General features: G+C 43.5%; 1 protein-coding gene across 1 annotated transcript in view; it reads left to right on the forward strand.

The window, feature by feature from the left end:
- Window positions 1–23,259, forward strand: part of LAPTM4B (lysosomal protein transmembrane 4 beta) — a 49,824-nt gene that overhangs the window by 7,860 nt on the left and 18,705 nt on the right. The window contains exons 2-4 of the mRNA XM_032223466.1: window positions 12,747–12,858; window positions 15,140–15,213; window positions 17,373–17,495. Of these exons, the coding sequence (XP_032079357.1) occupies window positions 12,747–12,858; window positions 15,140–15,213; window positions 17,373–17,495 (309 nt within the window). The remainder of the gene's footprint in view (window positions 1–12,746; window positions 12,859–15,139; window positions 15,214–17,372; window positions 17,496–23,259) is intronic.

Consider the following 23,259-nt stretch of genomic DNA (forward strand, 5'->3'; position numbering starts at 1 on the left):
TTTCTCTGTATCTCCATGAGTATTACGCAAAATTTAACCCATATCTGGCAACACGTTCTTCTTCCCAACCCAGTCATGTAATCCAAAATAATCCTGCAGTTCTCCACCTAAAAGTATTAATCTACTAATGCGGCCTGGCTGGTAATACTATCTGTTATTTGTAGACTTGTGTTAGGTAGCAACAAACACTATCTATTTTCTCAGAGAAATCAGATAACTATATCTTTGTTCTTGGGTATTGTGAAAGTTAGTTCTCAGCGGTCAAAAATAAGTAATCTGATACTAGATCAGGCCATTACGAAAACCAGGAATGGGTGGAAACCTTAGCTGTTGCTCAAAAGAGAATGACTTCTAGTCCTTTATATACAGCAGGTGGGGAAAAGAGGCACAGAAGCCTAAACATTAATTGTAGTATAAATAGAACTTACTTTTGATACCGCTGAAATTCTTTTGGAATGGCTTCATAGATTTACTACCATACAAACAGTGGTGGGATTCAGCCAGTTCGCACCACTTCAGGAGAACCGGTTGTTAACTTCCTGAGCAGTTTGGCGAACTGGTTGTTGGAAGAAATCATTAGGATAGAGAACCGGTTGTTAAATTATTTGAATCCCACCACTTCATACAGAGGTAATTCTCATCTAGCAACCACAATTGGGACTGGCAACTTGGTCATTAAGTGAAGCAATCACTAAACAAAACTGTGACTAGGCTTACAATCCTGAAGTATTTTGTTTTGTTACTCAAGAAAGGCTGCTTCCTTGGTGTGCAGACAATTGCCACAAATTAATTTTTCATTAATTAAAAAAAAGCTTCTTTGCTGCAGCAACTAGAGCCCCGTTTTGAAGGGAAAAAAATCTAGAAACAGGCTTCAGTATTTTCAAGCGGGTGAATGTTATGTCAAAATATTATGAAAGGTTGAGCCTGCAGAAGAATTTGCTTTATGTTGGAGCATTTTTCCAGCTTTGCAATATCTTTCTTGAAGTGCCTAAACCAAGATATGTTCATACCATCGATTTCTATAAAAGCAATTTTACTTTTGTTTCCTTTCTGAACAATTCCCAACATTTATCTTTCATTTATAGCACTACTTATTTATAGCGCTACTGGCTGGATCAATATTTTCTTTCCACAGACTGGAATTAATGAATGTCTGAATTTAGGGCTTTTTGACCCTAGTTTGTTTCTTTACATTTATTCACTTTGACCGGCAATTGCCAGTCCTTGATTGCAGAGGTCTTTTTGAAACTCTTTGCTGTTTCTCTGTGTATTAATCAGAGATGTCTAAAACCTTTCAAGCTCAACACAGGTTATGTTGACCTTATAACATTGCTCACAATCTGCCCTGCCCAGGTATTCTTGAGTATAACATGTCAGTTTCGGGCTCAGAATATTTCTGGAACTATTGAAACTGCGTAAGAACACTTTCAGAAAGGTCAGAACAGTTGTTTCAAACTCAAAATAGATGTTTCAAAATTGAAATGTCTCATATTCAGGTTTTTGCTTTGTTTTGTTTTTGCACAGCAGTAGACATACCCAGTTCAAATGAGTTGTTTCAGCAAACTTAGCCACCTCACACACCCTTCAGATCATTTCTGAACAAACTGAAAAAAGCAACCCACTCTAATCTGTCAGGTCTTTCGATGGTTTTCTTGCAGGCACTTCATTATCAAACTAGGTAACACCAACAGTGCATTGATGATGTTACCTAGTTTGCAGTGACGTGCAGTCAGGGAAGGCAGGGGAGGCAGAGCCTCATCACTGTCATCATGAAAAGAAAAAAAATGTGAAAGGAAAAAGGCTGAGCTAGTTGCTGCCAGAGTCACAGTGGATGACTCTGCTTAGTGCTTAACTGTTTAAAAAAGCCTCTAAAAAAGTGCCCTCTTCAGGAGGAGGCAGGAGAACCACGTGCTTCATTTAGTCTGACTTTATGATCACTTGAGCAGAGTTAAGCAAGGGTTAAAAGCCGAAAAATTCCTTATGTAGATGAGGCACGTGGTTCTCTTGCCTCCTCCTGTAGAGGGTGTTTTTTTAGAGACTTTTTTAAACAGTTAAGCAGAGTCATCCATTGGGGACTCTGGCAGTAGCTAGCCCAGCCTGACCTCAGCAGCTCTTGGCTTTTTCCTTTTACATTTTTACATTTTCATGAAGGCAAGAGTAGAGTTGAAATCCTCTGTGAAACAGCTGGAAAGGGTATGTGGGTCGGAGGGAAGGGGAGGAATTCAAAATTAATATAATTTGTAAGTAATTGTAAGTAATTTGTGTGTGTGTGTGCGCGCGTGCGTGCGTGCATGCGTGCGTGTGTTTGTTTCTTCACTCAAACAAACACTCTCTCAATCAATTTGAGAGAGAGTTTGTTTGGGAGGGAAGAGAGGGAAGGGGGTAGGAGAGGCAGGGAGGGCAGCCCACCAGCTTTCTTTCTCTATGTCCGCGGCAGCCCGCCAGCAGAGGCGGGTCTTTTGCCCGCCTCTGCTGGTGGGCTGGCGCTTTCTTTCTTTTTTGCCGCTTTTCTTTTGTGGCAGCCGCGGACATAAAGATTGGCAAAAGAAAGCGAGCTGGCGGGCTGGCGCTTTCTTTTGCCCAGAGGCGGGCAGCTCAGGCAGGCTAGTGAGCTGGTGCTTTCTTTCTTTTGCCACTTTCTTTCTTTCTTTTGCGGCAGCCGCGGACATAGAGGCTGGCAAAAGAAAGCGAGCTGGTGGGCTGGTGCTTTCTTTTGCCCAGAGGCGGGCAGCTCAGGCAGGCTGATGGGCTGGCACTTTCTTTTGCCCGCCTCTATGTCCGTGGCAGCCGCGGACACAGAGGCCGGCAAAAGAAAGTGAGCTGGCGGGCTGCCGCTTTCTTTCTCCTGCCTGTCAGAGCTCAGGCAGGCAAAAGAAAGAAAGCGCTTTAGACAGTGGGGTGTTGGGGGAGAGGACTGCCTCACCAGCCATAAACCTCATCGCATATCACTGCTAGTTTGGTAATGAAATATCTACAAGAAACCCCGAGCTCAGAGAGCAGCAAGGACCCCACAGTTCAACTCTTTGCTACAAATTATTTTCTGTTGGTATCACTGAAATCCAGATTGGATTTCATGGTGTTTAGGACATGGCAGATGAATGCGGCTCATAGAGGAGAAATCTCCCCACTGATGTTTCTTGTTGCCAACTTTCTTATTCCCCCACTTTGAAGTACCATAGCAGCAGTTCTTTATCGTGGCCCAGAATCAAAAAATCAACAAATCAGACAATGAATACAATTCTGCAGGCAACGTGGCAGAATTGAGTCACATTTAGAGAGCCGCATTCTGATCTGACAATAGGCAAGGAGGTAGAACAAATCTAAGTACCCTGGAAAAGAATAATTAAAACAATTCTTAAAATTTAAATGTATAGTTTAAATATATAATTAATGATTGTGTAAAAGAAAATGGATTGTGGATTCAATAAGGCCCACCCCACACAAATAGTCTTCAGATACATATTTCATGTATTTTCTATCCAGTACTGATGTTAATAACACATTAAAATAGGCTAATGTCATGACTTTTGCATATTTCAGTTTGACTTGCATCTAGCTGTACTGAAACTAGCCTACTGGCCAAGTTTACACATCTCGCCTTTCTATATGTGCTGTTTTCTTCAATAGCTCTAACTTGTTCCATTTAAACACCAAAGTTGTAAATACCCCTAAACGTTCAATTTTTTTATGCAATAAATCTTTCCCGTTTGGTAGTAAACCTGTCAGCTAAAATTAAAGAGAGGAATCCAGAGGGAGGAAAGAGATAATTGATATTCTAAAGTCTCCAAAGCTGCGGTATTGTTACAGGACGCTCTGGAGACCAGGAATTAGCTGAGCAGGCAATGTATCACTGTCTTCCCACCAATGGATCATCCCCTGTATGGAACAATCAGTGGAAAATGATCGCTGAATTAATGAGGTTGCTACATGCCTGTTCTGGATCGTAACAAACATGAAGTGTTAATACTACTTTATAATGCCTTGGTAAGGCCACACTTGGAATACTGCATTCAGTTTTGGTCACCACGATGTAAAAAACGATGTGGAGACTCTAGAAAGAGTGCAGAGAAGAGCAAAAAAGATGATTAGGGGACTGGAGGCTAAAACATATGAGGAACAGTTGCAGGAACTGGGTATGTCTAGTTTAATGAAAAGAAGGACTAGGGGAGACATGATAGCAGTGTTCCAATATCTCAGGGGTTGCCACAAAGAAGAGGGAGTCAAACTATTCTCCAAGGCACCTGAGGGTAGAACAAGAAGCAATGGGTGGAAACTAATCAAGGAGAGAAGCAACCAAGGAGAAATTTCCTAACAGTTAGAACAAATTAATCAGTGGAATAGCTTGCCTCCAGAAGTTGTGAATGCCCCAACACTGTAAGTCTTTAAGAAGATGTTGGATAGCCATTTGTCTGAAACGGTATAGGGTTTCCTGCCTAGGCAGGGGGTTGGACTGGAAGACCTCCAAGGTCCCTTCCAACTCTGCTATTGTATTGTATTGTATTAAACGGTTTGGAGAAATGGCAAAGAGATCATTTTTATCTGATGGGATGTTACAACCTGCTTCCAATCTGCATTTCGATAACAGTCTTCTGGGATAAATGCAACAATTCATTGTAAAGTTTTCATGGCTCACAATCTTATTACATCAATGCATGGAAACAGTCCTGGAAAGGAAGGGTCTTGTACATATATGAAAACAACTACTGCTTGCAGATAAATCTATGCTTCAACTGACCTTGACCTCATTTGACAAAATGATATGATCATGTGCATGCAGTTGCTAGGAGTCCAACTTTGCTTCAGAAGGTATTTTTAAAATTATAAATACGATATAATTGAATACTATATAACTGCATCTTTCCTATTTCTTACACTCCATTTGGCTCCTTGCATTTGTAGGGGTTTTTTTTAATTCTTATTATTCTACCACTTTAAATTGTTTACATGAGAAGCTTGGATTGAAAGAACACTCTTATGAGTTGTATTACTGTATATTTTAATTTTCTCCATTGACTGGCGACCACAACAAGGTTTAATGTCTTTTTGCACCAATGACCCTATCTGACCATGAGGGGGAGAGAGGAGAAAAAGTCTCTCCATGTGCTTTGTTCCTCATTTGGACGATTGTCAGTACAATGAGTGTCTTGAGTTAAAGAACAAGCGGATTTCCTGTCTTTCTCTCCAAAATGTGATTTAAATAGAAGTTCAGCTGTCCTATCCTATGTATTTTTTTAAACAAAGCTACCATTTCCATCACAAAAACCTGTTAGTATTCATTAACAACAGGGCCAAATCAACCCTTTGCATTCCAAGCAGCTATGTTATGGACATTTTTCCCTTTTGAATGGAGCCTGCTGCTATTTTGTTTCTCTGTATTCTTTTAGCACTCTTCATTTGTTCAGGAGAACAAGGAATCCATCCACTTTGCTGTTGTTCATCTATTTATCTTCTATTGTTGGGAGCACTAGAGCCTTCTGCAAAGAGTTAGACCTTTACATAATGTATCTGAAGTAGGACAGTCTGAGACTCATTTGTGCCTCTAGTGAGAATTCTGGGTTGTTCTGTTTAATGATTCATTTGTTTATTTTCCACAATATTCTCAGGAGTCTTCTCCAGGGTCAAGTGACCATATAGATCAGTTATGGCTAACCTTTTTTGGACCGAGCGCCCACAGCACCTGAACCCCCAACGCCTGTGCATGCACGCCCCCATATATGCCCCGCACATGCACACATGGTCCCCCACATGCCCCCTGCATGTGCATGTGCAATCCCCTGCATGTACCCTGCCCTCCCATGCATGCACACACTCCATGCATGCGCCCCACCCCCCACGCATGTGCGGCAAATACCCAAAGACCAGATGGCTGGTGGGAGGCACATGCGCATGCGCAGCGGAACTCAACTGGGGCAAGGGCTCGCGTGCCATCAGAGAGGGTGCTGTGGGACACCTCTGGCACGTGTGCCATAGGTCGCCATCACGGATATAGATAGTCCTTATCTAGGATGCTCTGTCCCTAAACCTTAAGTTTTATATCTATTACTGTTATAATTAATTCATCTTCATTGCTGCTGGTGCTCACTTTCTTCTTATCCTTCTGTGTACCTTTCTGTGTACCTTTCTGAGCACTATAGACTTTTCAAAAGAGCAGATTCTTCAGTTGTTACCATATTGGCTTGTACATCCATATCTACAGTGTTTCCCCCCTTTCCCCTCCTTGTCAAATCATGCCAGATTTTCAGAGATTCTCTGAACAAGTCCCTGCAATTTCCTTTTTTTCAGAAGTCGGTTTGCCATTGCCTCCTTCCTAGAGCTGAGAGAAAATGGTTGGCCCAAGGTCATCCACCTAGCTTTGGGCCTAAGGTGGGGATAGCAGTCAGACTCCCTGTTTCTAATGTGACGCCTGGTTCCACCACAAATGCGCGCACAACAAAAGCGTGCCTGACTAAACCGCGGTGACTAAAGCGCGGTGACAAAACTGCGCGACGAATGAGCGACGAATTAGCCCTAAAGCGCGCCGACAAAAGCGTGCCAACAGAAGCGCGCTGTAACGTAAACCTACACCTAACCCTAAACCTAACCCTAAACCTAACCCTAAACCTAACCCTAAACCTAAACCTAACCCTAACCCTAAACCTAAACCTAACCCTAAACCTAACCCTAAACCTTACCTTAAATTAAATCGCGCTTCTGTCGGCGCTCTGTTGTCGGCGCGCTGTTGTCGGCGCGCTTTTGACATCGCGGTTTTAGCGCCGCGATGTTGTCGGCGCGCTTATGACGTTCGCGCTTTTGTCGGGTCATGGTGACGCCTTACCCGCTACACCTAATGGGCTGTATATTGTAGTGTATAGTAAGAGCCTAAACTGGTGATGGTGAATCTTTTTGTTGTTGGGTGCCAAAAATGCAAGGGCCTGCGTGCAACAGCATGCATGCATGCCAGCCCCTATAATACAATGCGCGCCCCCCACATGCACATGCGCGCAGAACCCCCCCCCCCCACTCCACCCCACGTGCACCACACTGCTTGCCTCAAAACTGAGCTTGGTATTTCCTCCAGGGAGGCTGGGGAAGACAGTTTTCACCCTCCCCAGTCTCCAGGAAAGCCTTCCGAGCCCGGAGAGGGCAAAAAACGGGCCCAAACGGCCAACCGGAAGTTCAGAAACAATCTGATTTTGGAGGGCCTCTGGGAGGCAGGGGAGGCGGTTTTCTTCGTCCTCAGGCTTCAGGAAAACCTTCAGAGCCTGGGGAGGGCGAAAAATGGGTCCAACGGGCCAACCAGAAGTTTGGAAATGAACTTCCGGTAGGCCCTTGGGCCTGTTTTTCACCCTCCACAGACTCTGGAGACTTTCCTGAAGCCTGGGGAGGGCGAAAACGTCCTATCCCGGCCCTCTGGAAGGCCGAAAATTAGCTGGCCAGCGTGGACATGCGTGCTGGAGCTGATGGCTTGCGTACCAGCACATATGGCTCCCCGTTCCACCTGTGGCACGCATGCCATAGGTTCGCCATCAAGGGCCTAAACCATTTTGCTTAATTTCGTTATGGAAGTGTCCTGTTTTTTCAACTTCCCAATCAGCCCGTGGTTATGGAATCCCTGGTAATCTGCCACTCAGGTACAGGCCTGGGAGGCAAGTAACTGCCAAGATTAGACAAAGCTGGCTGGGTATTATACTGTAACGCTATAGCAGAAGATTATGTACACGCTTCGCAAAAGTCCTTCACAAAATGATGGGGAAACAAAGCAGACATCAAAGCCAAAACTGCCTCTGTGTTTTCATGACTTGGCTGTGTTCCTATACTGCAAGGAGAAAAATAATAATGTCAAATGTGTGACATATCTTGGTGAGAGGAAGGAACAGCTGAGAATACTACATGCCATAATAGCTCAGAAAAGCTTTTAAAAAATCTGCATACCCAAAAAGTGACAATAGCAGAAATGTAAATTCTAAGCTCTGGAATTTAATTAAGTAAGGAGGTCTGTACAAGATACTTGGGGAAGATGTGGGTGGGGAAGGCAAGTTAAATGCACATTATTTGCAAAGTGGGAAAGGCTGCTTGCTTAAAAATCAGCAATAAATTTGCTAGGCTTATCTTTTGAATGGAAATTACGAAACAGGCAAGGAGGAGAAAATATTTGGAAGAGAGAACTATTTTGGTAAAGGCTTCTTTTTCTCTTTCTCTCCTGCCCCTCAGGCTAAAGATAATATATGCAAGATACAGGCAAGATATGTTTTGCTCAAAGAACCAGAGATAACGAGCTTGAGGAGAACTGAAATCCTTTTTTGAGAATTTGATGACGAGTGGTGCATAATCTTCTTCCACCTATGCTCAGTTTGAATATTTTCAAACTCATTTATGATCAAATGTCCCCATTCTCCTGTGACCCATCCATCCAAAGGTAACCAAACTTAGGCAGGCAACATATTTGATAACTTTCATTTTTGGCAAAATTAAGGTGCCCTTTGTAGTACAATGCATGGCACAGTAACCTTGGAAAATGCTGGCCTGTTCTCCAACTTTGGAAAGCTAGTATCAGCAACCCACCACCTACCCAAGATCAAATTAATGAATTGGAAATCCCTCTGCTAAAATAGCAGATAGAAAGTTGCTCCCTAAATATATACAACATGCTTTCCTTTCACATTTTAGAATTAAGTCACTCAGTGTTAAGTCTTCCCTGAATCTAAGAATAAGGGGGGGAGGGAGACCTTTGAGCTTTCCTAGAATAACTTTTCTTAACCACTGAACGACACTCTCACTTTTCCTTTTTATCTTTTCTTAGAGAGATAGGTCATAGCTAGTTGGGAAGGAGCAATATCTGGCTACATCCTGCGTTCTTCCTCTAAGATGAGGACAAGGTTATTGCCTGTTGTGAAACTGAAGCATAACGCTTATGAAAGACTCTGGCTTTCTTGAAAGAAATGAGGAACAGAATGAGAAATCTCTGTTAGATCTTCCAAGGCCTAAAATAACTCCTTCCTAACCACCAAGAATGGCAGGAGACTGTGCTGTTTCAGCAATCATTTCAAAATCTCCGGAGGCAATAGAAGGAAATTCAAGAGCTGGAAGTTACTACCGTATCTCTACGGCAGTGATGGCTAAACATTTTGTTGATGCATGCCGAAAGCATCTGTGTGTGTGCCTGCATTCATAATGCAATGCACACGTGCCCACACCCCACACATGCACGATGACTCCACGTATGCACTCCCCCCATGCCCATTTTTGGCTTCCAGGTTGGTGCAGGAGGCTTTCCAGGCCCAAAACAGGGCACATCCACACACCCCGCCCCCTGTTATTGGCCTGGAAGGCCTCCTGCACCAACCTGGAAGCCAAAACGGGGTGCAGAGTGTTGCACAAGGCCCCAAAATGCAATGCAAGCGCTCCCCCATGCATGTGCCCCAACCCCCAGCTGGTTGGTGGGACGCACACATGTATCTGCGGTGGAGCTGGGCTGGAACGACAGCTGGGGTGCCCGGGAGAGGGCTCTGTGTGCCACCTGTAGCATGTGCGCCACAGGTTCCCCATCACGGCTCTGGGGTCTTTGAATTTCTGGAGGCAAAGAAAATCAGAAAGAAACATCCGGACTAACAAAGACAGCTAGGGCAAGCTACTGTAAATAATTAATGTGTCTTCTTTTGACCATGTTAAAACACACAGTAGCTTAAGTGCAGTATGTGAATTGGGACAGTGTTCTCCAAAATGCCTTATTTCTTCGCATCTCTCATGGCTCGTGAGACTTATGAGATGATGATGCTTTCAAACGTAAGCATTTTGCATCAACTGAATGGAATTGCTGAGCTACATGCTGCGTGATTTGCCCGAGCTTTATCCTTTATATAACCAGAACTTCATTTTGCACAGCGGGCAAACAGATTACTCAGCATGCTGTAGCTCAGTCACCCTCCTTTAATCCCTTATGTGCTAATACTGTCTGCGTGCTTGTTTGCCTCTGGACTTCTTTTGCTTCCCACACCCTCCTCCTATGATATTCCGACCTGCTTCCAATTTCTGGAATCCTTTAAAGTACAGATTTATAGCTATTTCCCAAGGCCCACCTAAAATCATGATCGGTCACTACAGATATTTTTGCTTGGATTTACACAACATATGAAGCAGAAAATCATGCCTTCTAGTGGCGAGTTAGGGACAGCTGGTCACTTTATTGTAAAATACCAAAGTACCCCTTTGAATTAGTCCAAAGGCTTTCCTAGTTCTGCCTCCTCTTTCTCATCTGGCTAATATTAAGCAGATGGGAAGCGGTTATGAGCCCCCACAAGAAACTGAAAAATTATCCCACACAGAGAGTCCTGATTTTTTTTTTTTTAAATCTCCCTGTTGGAAGAAAAATCCATTCTGGTTCTAAGCCGGGAGAAAGACGCTGGAAATAAAATGGAGTCTAGCTGCAGACTCTGTTTATGTGGTTTTCCAGAAACTTCAGTGACAGCAGCATGCTTCTGGGGTGGCTGACAAAATGAGGTTGAAATAGGTGGGATTTTATACATTCTTTGGTGCTTTGTGATAGAGATGCCTGTCATGTGATAGAGATGCTTGTGAAATGTACTTTGACCTGTGCTTGAGTGTGCCCTTTTTAGTATTCTAATTGTTGTTGCCTGGCTCCCATTGTAGCTGGGAAGCCATACCCTGTCCTTGGAGGTGGGTGGGTGGGGGATGTAGATTTTAGGAGTCTTTGTTTATCATTCTCCAGAATCATTGGGAAGGTGAGGCTAGATTCACTAGCTAGCAGAGGTGGTATTTACCTGTTTTTCTCCAGTTGAACCGGTTGTGGTGGATGTGGGAGGCTCTGTCCATCTGCCCCGACGTAATGTGTGAGCACTGTGCATGTGCATCTGCACTCACATTTGCCAACCAGTAGGGAATGTAAATGAATCTCACCGCTGCTGGCTAAGCTCAGAACATCAGTGATAGAACATTTTCTCTGATTGTGCTAAACTAGATTCAGTTTCCACTCCATCCCTGAAGAGAATGGCTTCCCACTATCCTGGATATTCTATAAAACTTAGGAGAATGAGAAGAAGCGGGGAAGAAAAATAGGTATCCTCTCTGAAGTGAGCCCTGATCTTGAACTGAAACTCAAGAACATGCTGTATTCAAAGAGGTAGTAAATAAATAATTTTGCTAGAGTGTATTGATTTCATTTAGAAGTCTATATCTTTGACAGTTGCCTTCCTTTTGTTTCATATTTCTGTTTTCCCAATAACCAAGAGAAATTTGGATTCACTCGTCTAATCATGAAATGTTTCATTATACCCATGTGCAAAACTGCACAGTTGAAACTACACCTTGTGATTTAGAAGAGGCACAAGGTTTTTTATGTCCTGAATCTGGGCCTTTCATCAGTTGTTATTTCTTTTTCATTCACTATGTTGTTTTGTTGTTTTTTGGTTTTAATTTCCAATTCACCACCCAGAGGTGAACAACAGCAAGGCGGGCAATTTATTTAAAATTGATTTAAATAAATACATTTTAAGTATATTTCAATAAAATTGGGATATTGGACAACGATGTGGTTTAAAAGCCAATAAACAGAAGTCTTCAAACTTGGGCAACTTTAAGACTTGTGGACTTCAACTTGAATTGAAATCCACAAGTCTTAAAATTGCCAAGTTTGGGGACCCCTGCAATAGAAGAAAGTGAGTGAAATGTGCTGTTGTGTTGTGTTCAGTTGCAAAATACAAAGTATCTGGTCAAGAGAGATTTACTGCATGGACATTCTTCAAATTTTGATTTGTTTCCTGATAAGGTGCCTGATCCTAATCTTTCCTCTCTGCTACAATTTGTTTTCATTGTATATATTTTTCTTAACCATTACCCTAAAAATCTTAGCATTCTTCATCAATTAGAATTTATCTCCTGACCTGAAAATTAAAACAATTGCTTCTCACAATGTGTGCAATTTGTTTAGAGTTGGCATATGGCACAGGAATATATATTAAACAGAGGTGGATTCCTACCGATTCGGCCTGGTTCGGCCAAACCAGTAATGGTTTGCTGGCCTGAATTGCCGGAACCGGCAGAGACCCATGTCTGCCACGCCTCCAAAGTGATTCCCAGGTTGGTGCACCATGGTGTTTTTTTTTTTCATTTTTAAATGTTCTGCACATGCACAGACCTATTTATGGGCACTGCACATATGCGTGTAGCACGCGTCTGACACGCACACAAAATTATACATCCACCAAACTGGCAGTAATGCTGGCAGCAACTCACCCCTTATATTAAAGCTTGGTTATCATTAAAAATCAGCCTAAATTATAAACAACATAAAATCTTAAGACTTGCTTTAACTGTCTGCTATTTAGAGTTTTTCTTGAAGTTATCCCGGGGCCGGTCCAATAATGACCAAAAAAAGAGATGAGAAATCCTCTGTAACATCAATCCAATTAGATCATATTTTAGGATCTAGCATCCTAGAATGGTTATGCATATTTGAAAAGGTCACACATTTTCAAATAAAATCTTTAAAGAAAGGTCATGATGTTCATATTTATGTCTTCTGGATTTTCTGCCTCAAAGTGACACCTGTATTTTTATATCTGGCAGAATGAAAATATGTGGTCATTAAGCATGTCAGAAATATCACCTGATTTTAAATATACATTATGGAATAAAAATACAAAATATGCTCCCTTCTAGTGATTTCCGTCATGGAACACAACGTCAGAATTGATATTTTGTGACCTTCTGATTCTCCCCTCCCACTTTATTTTTTCCCTTTTCTTATCCAGATCCTCAATGCAGTGGTTCTGCTGATTATATTGAGCGCCTTGACAGATCCTGGCCAGTATCACTTAGCGGGTACTGAATTAAGCAATGAGTTTGAATTTATGGATGATGCCAGTAAGTATATATCATTTCATTAGTAATTTACAATCTGGCTCCTGTTAAACTGACCTGATCTTGTGCCAGGACTGCACTTTCACAGCTGGCATTAAATTGCTACGTGCTATTGCTATTGGGGGCTGAACCTTCTCTGAAAATTCTTGAGACAATACTATTAAAGATGATATTTATAAAGAAGACTTTAATTGAAAGTGATTTATTAAAACAGGCTGCCTTGTCCACGGAGATTCAGCTTGGAAAAAGTCCTGGCTCAAAAAAAACCAACAACCCAACAAGAAGACCAGTAGATGGCAGCAAAGAAATAGAGAAAAATCTAACACTTGGCTGACATCTAATGGTGTCCTGCAGTTTTGCAGCACCAATGAAGATGGTTATTATTTATTTATTTAGCGCAGTGGTAGTCAACCTGGTCCCTACCGCCCACTTGTGGACGTTCCAGCTTTCATGGTGGGCGGTAGGGGTTTTGTCCAATACTGAAGCACTTTCCTTTTTTTAATTTAATTGACTTCCCTACTTTATAAATCACCATTACTGTGGAACCGGTGGGCGGTTAGAAAATTTTACTACTAACAGAGATACAAAAGTGGGCGGTAGGTATAAAAAGGTTGACTACCCCTGATTTAGCGTACGGCATGCAATGTCAGGGAAATCTGCAAATGCTAAGCATAAGGCAGTCCTGACAGTCACAATTGCTAGTTCATTCTGTTTGGCGCTTGCATGCATCATATGGGGCAAACTCAACTAACACCAGCTGACTAGTGGCGCTCAGATTGCTAGTTGTTTTGGGCTCTTCCACACCTTGCATTTTGTTGCCTTATGTCTGGCCAGGTCCAGCACAAGCTTCTGCTCTCCACACACACAAACACAGCTAGTTTTTTTTCTCACTGAAGTGGTACCCATTTGTCTATTTGCAATATTGCATGTTTTCAAACCTCTGGGTGGGCAGGAGCTCACTCCATTTTATGGTGTGCAAGGCTCAAACCGCCTGAGTACAGACCATTTCTGTCCGGCAATTTCAAGTATCATTAAGCCACTGCATCACAGCATCCCCACATAAAGATAGGGAATGGGCTGGGGCCTGGGGGTTAGGTATCCCTGTCTTACTGCACCAAAAAAAGTCACTGCTTTTTGTTTGTTTCTTATTTCCCCCCTTCACATTATTCCAACTTCTAACTCAATTATTCTATATTGTATGTTCTATTCCCTTTATTCCCTTTCCTTTCCAATTTTTCCACTATCTTTATTTCTATTTGTATTTTATATTAAGAAAGTAAACTTTTTTATATATAAAAGAGCATAAATTAGTGATGATGATAATGATGATTCTGAAGCAGCTTCAGTATGCAGAAGGTGCAGAAGATAGTCTGATAGTTCTGACCTAGTGGTGGGTTCCTATCGGTTCAGACTGCTTTGGCCAAACCAGTAGTGGAACTGAGAGCAACCCAGGCTTGCCATGCCCCCGAACCGGTTCCCCAGGAGGCTCCGTTGGTGCCACCATCATCTTGTTTTTCAGTTCTGCACATGCACAGAACTATTTTAATTGCACAAAGTTATTTTTTTCCTTTTTAAAATGTTTTGCACATGCGCAGACCTACTTATGGTCAACTGTGCATGTGCGTGGAGTGTGCATCAGGTGCAAGCGAAGCGAGCGTGCGCACACAAAATTGCATGCACACACAAAATTGCATGTGCACACAAAATTGCACACGCACCAAACCGGCAGTAATGCTGGCAGCAACTCACCCCTGTTCTGACCCATAAATGTGGACGGGGATATAAGTTCAATGGAGCTAAGAATACAGAGTTACGTGGGTGGGGTTTAGCTCAGGCATGTTTTTCTCAGGCCAAAGAGCTGTGTGGTGCAAAATTACTATCTTCTGCAAACATTAGTCTGAAAACATTTGAACACATCACCACAAGTCAAGTCCTCCAGCAGAGGATGCTCCTGCACCAGAAAAATACTTTCTGGGCCAAAGGAGAAGAAACTAGGCCGGAAACACCTTCTAATAATACCAAGGAAAATCCAGTTTTGTCTCCGGCCAGTTCGTGTTTCATAAACAAGGAGAGGCTTGTTTAGGAGGGGAAAAAGCCATCTTGATTTCTGTGGCCTCTGGTACCATTGTGTATTGTTAAAAACATGGAATGCTATTAAGAGAGCAGTTTCGGTTGAATCTCTGAATTTTTTCCTTGGGGACCAATAATAATGACCACATTTTATGTAATAAAACAAAAATGCTGGCTTTCCACGGGGCTGTGACTGATTCATGATTTATTTCAGATATGTGTATTGCAACGGCAGTCTCTCTTCTCATGATTCTCATTTGTGCGATGGCCACCTACGGTGCATATAAGGTGAGGCATAATGTTTGGCGTTGCATTCTGTTATAATTAACTTACTTTGAAACTGGTCCATAAGTTGTGAGACTTTGGGCAGCAAACCACAAAGCACAAAGAAAGCCAGATATTCCTAAAGAAGGATTATCTACAGTCAGTTAGGCCCAAAACATGATGGAATAAACATGTACTTTGCAGAATATAAGGAGGAAAGATATTACACATTGTCTAGGACAGTGATGGCTAACCTTTTTGTCCTCGCGTGCTGAAATCGCATATGCGCACACACCCACAATGCAATGTGCCAGGTCCCCCTGCGCATGTGAGCATGACACCCCCGCCGCCGCCCACTTTGGGCTAGCAGGCCTCCCAGAAGCCTCCTGAAACCGAAAACAGGGCATGGGGAGGCGCGCTGCACCCCCACCACCACGCATGCTCACCCGTTCCTGCACATGTGTACATGACCCCCCCTGCCCTCCTGTGTATGCGCACGTATCTCCCACATGCACAGCAAAGACCTGAAATTAGCTGGCTGGCAGGAGGCGCACGCACATATGTAATGGAGCTGAGCTGGGCGACGGCTCGCCTACCCACAGGGCTCCGCGTGCCACCTGTAGCACGCATGCCATAGGTTCACCATCACGGATCTAGGAGATGCATACACAACAGCATGAGGCTACATTTAGAAATATATAAAGAAGTTAGTCTAGATTAATTATAGGGGAGGATGGATTCCCCAATCTAGTGCCCTCCAGTTATGTTTAATTATGACTTCTGTGGCCCTTCTAGCTGGGAATTCTAAGAATTATAACCCAATATAAAGAGCAGCTACTTGGGAAAGGCTTCCTAGAATAACAAGTATAAGCATTGTGAACTTTTCTCAGGACCAGTAAATTGCTTTGAAAAACTTTTCAGGAAAATGTCCAAAAGGTGCTTTTTCAAAAGGCAACTGGACTTGCTTGTTTTTTCCTTGAAGGCGTTTCGCTTCTCATCCAAGAAGCTCTTTCAGTTCTGACTGAATGGTGGCAAATGGAAGGATCTATATTCCTTGCAATCATCTGGTCATTAGCGCTCTCTCTGAAAACAGTTGAGGCCACTAGGAAGTTTATCTATGCCTTCAGGGTCACTTGGATAGTGCAAATGGGTGTGGACTATGGAACTTTCTTGAAAGGCTTGTGCTGAAACAGGAGTTAGGTATGGCATTTCCCCCCCTCTATTAAGAGAGGGCTATTCAATTTTAAGCTAAGTAGCCTCTTAACCCCTCTTTCATACCAGTGGTCCTGTCTGTCCAGAATGTTAACTTTGCTGTCTTCAAAACAGTGGCCTTTGTCTTTAAAATGTAGATAGACTGTTGAATCTTACCCTGATAGGTTTGTTCTCCTATGATGTGCCATGCGTTTGTGAAGTGGTTGTTTTGTTTCTCCAGTGTACAAATATGCACATGTGCATTGTACTGCATATATCACAGTTGGTGTCTGGGTGTTATGTCCTTGGAGTGGACAAGCTTCTGCCTTAGTATTCTTGGGCATGTTGTGTGGTTGAAAATCCTTCCATTCTCCACCATTCAGTCAGAACCGAAGAAGCTTCTTGGATGAGAAGTGAAACATCTTCAAGAAAAAAAACAAGAAAGTCTAGTTACTTGTTGAAAAAACACTTTTGAGACAACAATGACCAGGATGATTGAGAATCTCCATAGGCTTTTCAGGAAAACTTGATTTTAAGGATAATCATTTATATATGAAGTAGTGAATACATATAAATTATTCATAACATTTACCTGCTTTACTATAGCACTTTATTTAACACTATGCCCTTATGAATAGTAATATTTACACTCATAATTATGTTCTGTAAAGAAGATAAATAAAGAGATGTTCATTTAATGTATTTGTTCTGAAGAGAAAGAATATATGTAGTTCAAGATTAATTTATATTTTATGACTAATTTAAACCTAATGAAATATATATGTTGGTTTGGATGAAACGTGCTGGTCCTAGAATGAAAAGCCTTTAAAAAAAATCCTGCCTGTTGATTTGATTGAAAGAGCTCCAGTGTTTTATAATCTAACTCTTTTTATGTATGGACCCCTTTGACCTGTTCAGAAAAAAATGATTAAAAATTGCATTAATATTCTATAAGTAACTATTCTCTCCTCTCTTTATTTTTTTATGTCTAGCAACATGCGGCCTGGATCATCCCTTTCTTCTGTTACCAAATCTTTGATTTTGCACTCAACACTTTAGTTGCTATCAGCATACTGGTTTATCCAAATACTGTTCGGGATTATCTGCAGCAACTGGTAAAATACTTTCTTATTCAATGTTCAAACTGTTTATGTCAATGATAGTTTTAGACTTCATTCACAGATGATGAGAATAAGATTCACCTGGCCACTGGTGAATCTTATGCAGGCTAAACATAAGATTATAAGAATATTTATAATCTTTATATATTTATAATCTGTCAGATATTTCCAGAACCTAGAGTACCCTAAAAAAAATTATAGAGAGCAAAGGCAGAATTTATTTCTTCCTGTAATTTGAGAGCAAACATTTAGGGGGGGGGGGGTGTTGGCTGAAACTGGCACTAATGTGCGGGGAAAGGGATTTAAGGATACAGCAAATGCAGATCAGCATTAGAAGTGGCAAGAGTATCAAAAACATTGACATCTGTATCTCTAATCCCTCCTTTTGCTGTTATAGTAATTGCCAACCTATTTCGCATATGTGAAATCAGAATGGATCAGAATGTCAGGAATGCTAAATCAGCTTCTACTGCTCCAGGAAATAATAGGAGGAACATTATGCCAAAAGAAAATATGCAGTGCCAGAGTGCTATTTAACCCAGTATGAAGAAAGAATCTCCCCCCTTTTATATTAAAGCCCCATCTTTTCCCAGCATGGGAAATGTTTTAAATTATATCTTGCGAGGGGGCGGGAGACAGACAGTTTTAACGGGAGAGGAGAGAACTCTCAAAAGTATATTGTTGGACTGGAAAATGTGTCCCATTCAGAGGGGCACAGAATTTATTGCAGATAGTTTTAATATTGCAATGCTTTCATCTTTCAATTTCTCTGTGCTCCAAGATTTCTTCTTAGGGCAAGTTTTTTTTTTAAAAAAGGAGGGAATAGCTCTAACTCTATAAGCAGCCTGGAAGAGTTTAGTGGTATGCTAATCTTAGATCCAGTTCAATTTGGAGAGTAGAGGTATAATGTGCATTTTCCTTCATAGGCACAATCCATCACATTTCACCTCCCTTCTCCAGTGTTGATACAATTGGTGGCGATTGGTGGAGAGAGATCCCGTTCTCAGCTCCAATCAAACCCAGTGTGCAATTTGGGGGCTCCTTCTAGATTTGTGGCTCCTGCTCTAAGAGCAAGTGGCAGTTGTGACTAGGAGGACTTTTGCACAGCTTTTATGTCAATTGCACCAGTGGTGGGTTCCGGATCCCATCGCAAGTGGTACACTGCGACAGGGCCGGGTGTCCTCCACGTGCACACACGCTGCACATGCATGCACATCCATCAACCGTGATGCTCCAGCTGCTCGGTGGAGCATCACAAAGGTGCTGTATGCTGAGTGCGCATGTGCAAATGGCCTGGTTGGGTCAAATACAGCTCAGGAACGTGGGTGGGCTTTCTGAAGCACCGTACCGAAACGATGCCTGCTGCTCCCAACAGGAACTGGTATGCCCGTACTGGGGCATACCGCCCACAACCCACCACCCATTACACCCATTCCTAGATTGGAAGGCTAGGCTCACAATCATTCATATCCTAATCACCTCCTGGTTGGATTACTATAATGTACTCTATGTGGGATTGCTTTGGAAAAGTATTTGAAAGCTTCAGCTAGTGCAAAAAGCAGTGATTGTTGTGGCCCGCCAGCAGCCAGTGGAGCTGGTAGCAGATTCGGACAGTGAGGAGGTTGGGGAAGAACATGGGCCAGTCCTGGAGTCTGGGAAAGGCTCTGATGAGGGCTCTGTGTTGGAGGTAGAGAGGAAGCCAGAGCCGTATGCCAGTTATCAGCTGTCTTCAGAGTCAAACATCAGTGAGGCAGGCAAACAACTGGAGCCTGTTCCCAGTGTGCGCATGCGCAGAGTTGCCAGATGAAGGGAACAGTTAAAGAACAGGGGTCGAGTAAGGCCACAGGTGGACGGTGAATGGCCCCTCCCAGAGGAAATAAAAGAGGAGTGAAAGGAAAGTGGAGTTTGCAAGAGACTATTAGTTTGCTTAATTGGTTCGTGACTCTCCGAGACTCCTTGCCAAGTTTTGCAGATATCAGTCTGTCAACTCTCCAAGCCATATAAGGTCTGTGACTATAAATCCTCCCCTTGAAAGACTTTACTGGATGTGAATGAGCAGAATTCACAGTATATTAATAAAAGGGCTTTTTCTGGGGAAAGGAGTTTGCTTCATGCTCTCCGGAAGCCTAGGTCAGAACAGTGATCATAGAATCGTAAGGCTAGAAGGAACTTCTAGTCTAACCCACTGTTCAAGGCAGGAGACCTTATACCATCCCAATCAAATAGTTATCCAATCTATTTTTGCACCCACAACTCCAGGAAGCAAGCTATTCCAGAATAACAGAGTTAGAAGGGACTTTTGTTGTCTTCTAATCCAATCCCCTGCTCTAGCAGGGCACCATATACTATTTCAGGCAAACGGTTGTCCAGTCTCTTCGTAAAAATTTCCAGTGATGGAAGTCCACTTTCTCAGCTCAACAGATCAAACCATTCCCAGATAACCAGACAAGACCCCCACCCCTAGCCATCTTCCCTGGACCTGCAGCAAGCCCTGTATCCCATAGCGAGCAAATTTGAGTGACTTTGTCCGACAGATGCTGAACATTGTTTGAATTGGGGAAAGCTTTGTATGAGAAGAGAGACCAAACTACCATCATTCAAAAATCAGGCATGTATTCCCAACAAAGTGAAGAGTGATGAAAATATTAGTTTGGCACTCGAGTAGTTCCTCTTTAAATAGAGAAGTGAAAACATGATTGTACAGTGTTTATCTTCAATCTGTTATACTTCATCTGGTGGGATTAAACAGTTGGTGCACTTCAGTGAAATTCCAAATGAGGAAAATGTCTTGCTAGCACTTGGCAAAAAAGAAAGGCATGCAGAAATATTTGTGTTTAAATGGATCTGGCAAAAAAAACATCAAATAATTTATTGCTGCAATCTTTGGAAATGAAAAAGAACTCCCTTTTTCCCTCTGGAATTCTGTAATTTAAAATGCTAATATAAAAGATCACTGTTGAGTGCATTGTAAAGTTACAAAAACAGATACATTCAATGAAGAGTTGCTTCTTTGAGCCGTGGTGGTGCAGTGGTTGGAATGCAGTACTGCAGGCTACTTCTGCTGATTGCTTGGCTACTTGCAATTTGGCAGTTCGAATCTCACCAGGCTCATGGTTGACTCAGCCAATCTTCTGAAGTCAGTAAAATGAGGACCCAGATAGTTGGGGGTAAAATGCTGACTCTGTAGACCGCTTACTAAGGGTTGTGAAGCACTATGAAGCGATATATAAGTCTCAGTGCTATTGCTATTGTGGTCGAGACCATTGTGTCCAGGTCTGGCCATCACCTCAAGGCTCGATTACTGCAACACGCTCTACATGGGGCTGCCCTTGAAGAGTGTTCGGAGACTACAGTTGGTCCAGAATGCAGCCACGCGAGCGATATCGGGTGTACCTCATTACACCCATGTTACACCTATCCTCCGCGAACTGCACTGGCTCCCTATTGGTCTCCGGATGCGCTACAAGGTTCTGGTTATTACCTTTAAAGCCCTACATGGCCTTGGACCTGGATATCTGAGAGACCGCCTCCTGCTACATACCTCCCAACGGCCGATAAGAACTCACAGACTGGGCCTCCTCCGGGTGCCGTCGACTGGACAATACCGGCTGGCGGCCCCGTGGGGGAGAGCCTTCTCTGTAGCTGCTCCAGCCCTGTGGAACGAGCTACCCGCAGAGATCCGGACCCTTCCCACTCTCGCGGCCTTCCAAAAAGCCACCAAAACCTGGCTGTTCCGGCAGGTCTGGGGCTGTTGATCCATGAATGAGGTCCAGCCCCCAGCTAAGTCGAGTGTATGGTGTGTTCTTTTTAAATTGTTCCTGTCTTTCCCCTATTTTTTATTTTGTTTTATCTTGTATTTGTAAGCCGCCCGGAGTCCTATGGGATTGGGCGGCATATAAGCTTATTAAATTACGAATTACATGAAGATTCAGATGGAGTGGTTAAGATGTCACACAGGTAGTTCTCTGGTTATGACTGTGAAGGAAACTGTCCATTGTGGTCATAATATTAATGGTTGTAAAATGATTTGTTTATGTGACCAGACCAATTCTATGATTATTTTTTTTGTGGCAGTTAAGCAAATGTGGCCATTGTGTACACAAACACCACAGTTGTTAAGTAAGCGCAGCGGTTTTGCCAAAAAATAGAAGCACCAATTTTCAGCAAAACCAAATGTGGTCACATGACTGGAGAACACTGAAAACGGCCATAAATGCAGCCATGTTGCTGAATACCGGAAGTGCAGTCACATGACCACAGGGGGATTCAACCCTTGGAACCTCAGATCTGGGTCGTAAGCAGTGGTGGGATGCTGCCGGTTTAAACAATCGGTTCGGTGAGCGCTTGCTTCATTGAAAATGGAGCATTTAAAAGCTCAGCTGCTTACTTTCCAAGTCAGCAACGGTAAGTAGAACAGCATTCACAATTTCTGGAGGCAAACTGTTCCACTGATTAATTGTTCTAATTAATCAGTGGAACAGCTTGCCTCCAGAAGTTATGAATGCCCCAACACTGGAAGTCTTTAAAAAAAGACACATTACAGAGATCCCTCCTTCCGGCCCTTTGAGTCCCACTCCAAGACCAGATGGCGCGAGTAGCCAGGACCCTGGTCTCAGGCTGCTGTTGCTAAATGCCAGGTCTGTTATTCACAAGGCTCCCCTCGTCCGGGACTTAATTGTTGACGAGAGGGCAGACCTGGCATGTATTACTGAAACCTGGCTGGGCACAGAAGGAGGAGTCCCCCTTGTAGAGATGTGCCCAGAGGGATTTCAGGTGCTTCATCAGCCGAGAGCCCAGGGAAGGGGTGGCGGTGTGGCTATTGTTATCCGGGAGTCTCTGTTACCTCATAGGGTCCCTGCTCCGGAGCTTGTCGGGTGTGAGTCCCTGCTGATAAAGTTGGACCTCAGGGGTCAAGTGGGTTTGCTGCTAACGTACCTGCCTCCCAACTGCGTTGCAGCATCCCTCCCCTCGCTCCTCGAGTCAGTAGCCGAGCTGGCAGTTGAGCTCCCCAGGCTTATAGTTCTGGGGGACTTTAATTTGCCATCGCTCGGTGAACGCTCTGATGGGGCGCAGGAGTTCATGGCTTCCATGACAGCCATGGGCTTGACCCAGGTAATTCGGGGCCCAACCCATACAGCAGGTCACATGCTCGACCTCGTATTTCTCTCGGAGCAGTGGATGTGTGATCTTGGTCTGAGGGGTAATGAGATCATACCCCTGTCGTGGTCAGACCACTGCCTACTGAGGCTTGACTTCCGGAGGCCAAACCCCCACCGTAGGGAGGAGGAACCAACCAGGTGGTTCCGCCCCAGGCGACTCATGGACCCTTTGAGGTTCCAGACGGAACTTGGGGTAATTCCTGATGCTCTCGCCCATAGTTCGGTGGAGGCTCTGGTTGCCGCCTGGTATTCGGCGGCATCGGGGTCTCTTGACCGGATTGCGCCACTATGGCCCCTCCGGGCCAGTGGATCCCGGAGACCTCCTTGGTTTACCGAGGAACTCCGGGAGAAGAAGCGCCGGAGGAGACGCCTAGAGCACCTGTGGAGGTCCGATAAGTCCGAGGCGAACCGAGCACTTCTGACCACCTGCACCAAAGACTACATCCGGGCATTAAGAGATGCCAAAAGAACGCATATCTCTGCCTTGGTTGCGTCCGCCGAGTCACGCCCAGCCGCCCTGTTTAGGATCACCCGTTCCCTCCTTAATAGGAGGGATCTGGGAGATCCCTTGCAGGGTAGGGCTGAGGACTATGCCCAGT

The sequence above is a fragment of the Thamnophis elegans genome, chromosome 8 (genome assembly GCF_009769535.1).
Source record: "Thamnophis elegans isolate rThaEle1 chromosome 8, rThaEle1.pri, whole genome shotgun sequence".
In the NCBI taxonomy this organism is placed as follows: Eukaryota; Metazoa; Chordata; class Lepidosauria; order Squamata; family Colubridae; genus Thamnophis; species Thamnophis elegans.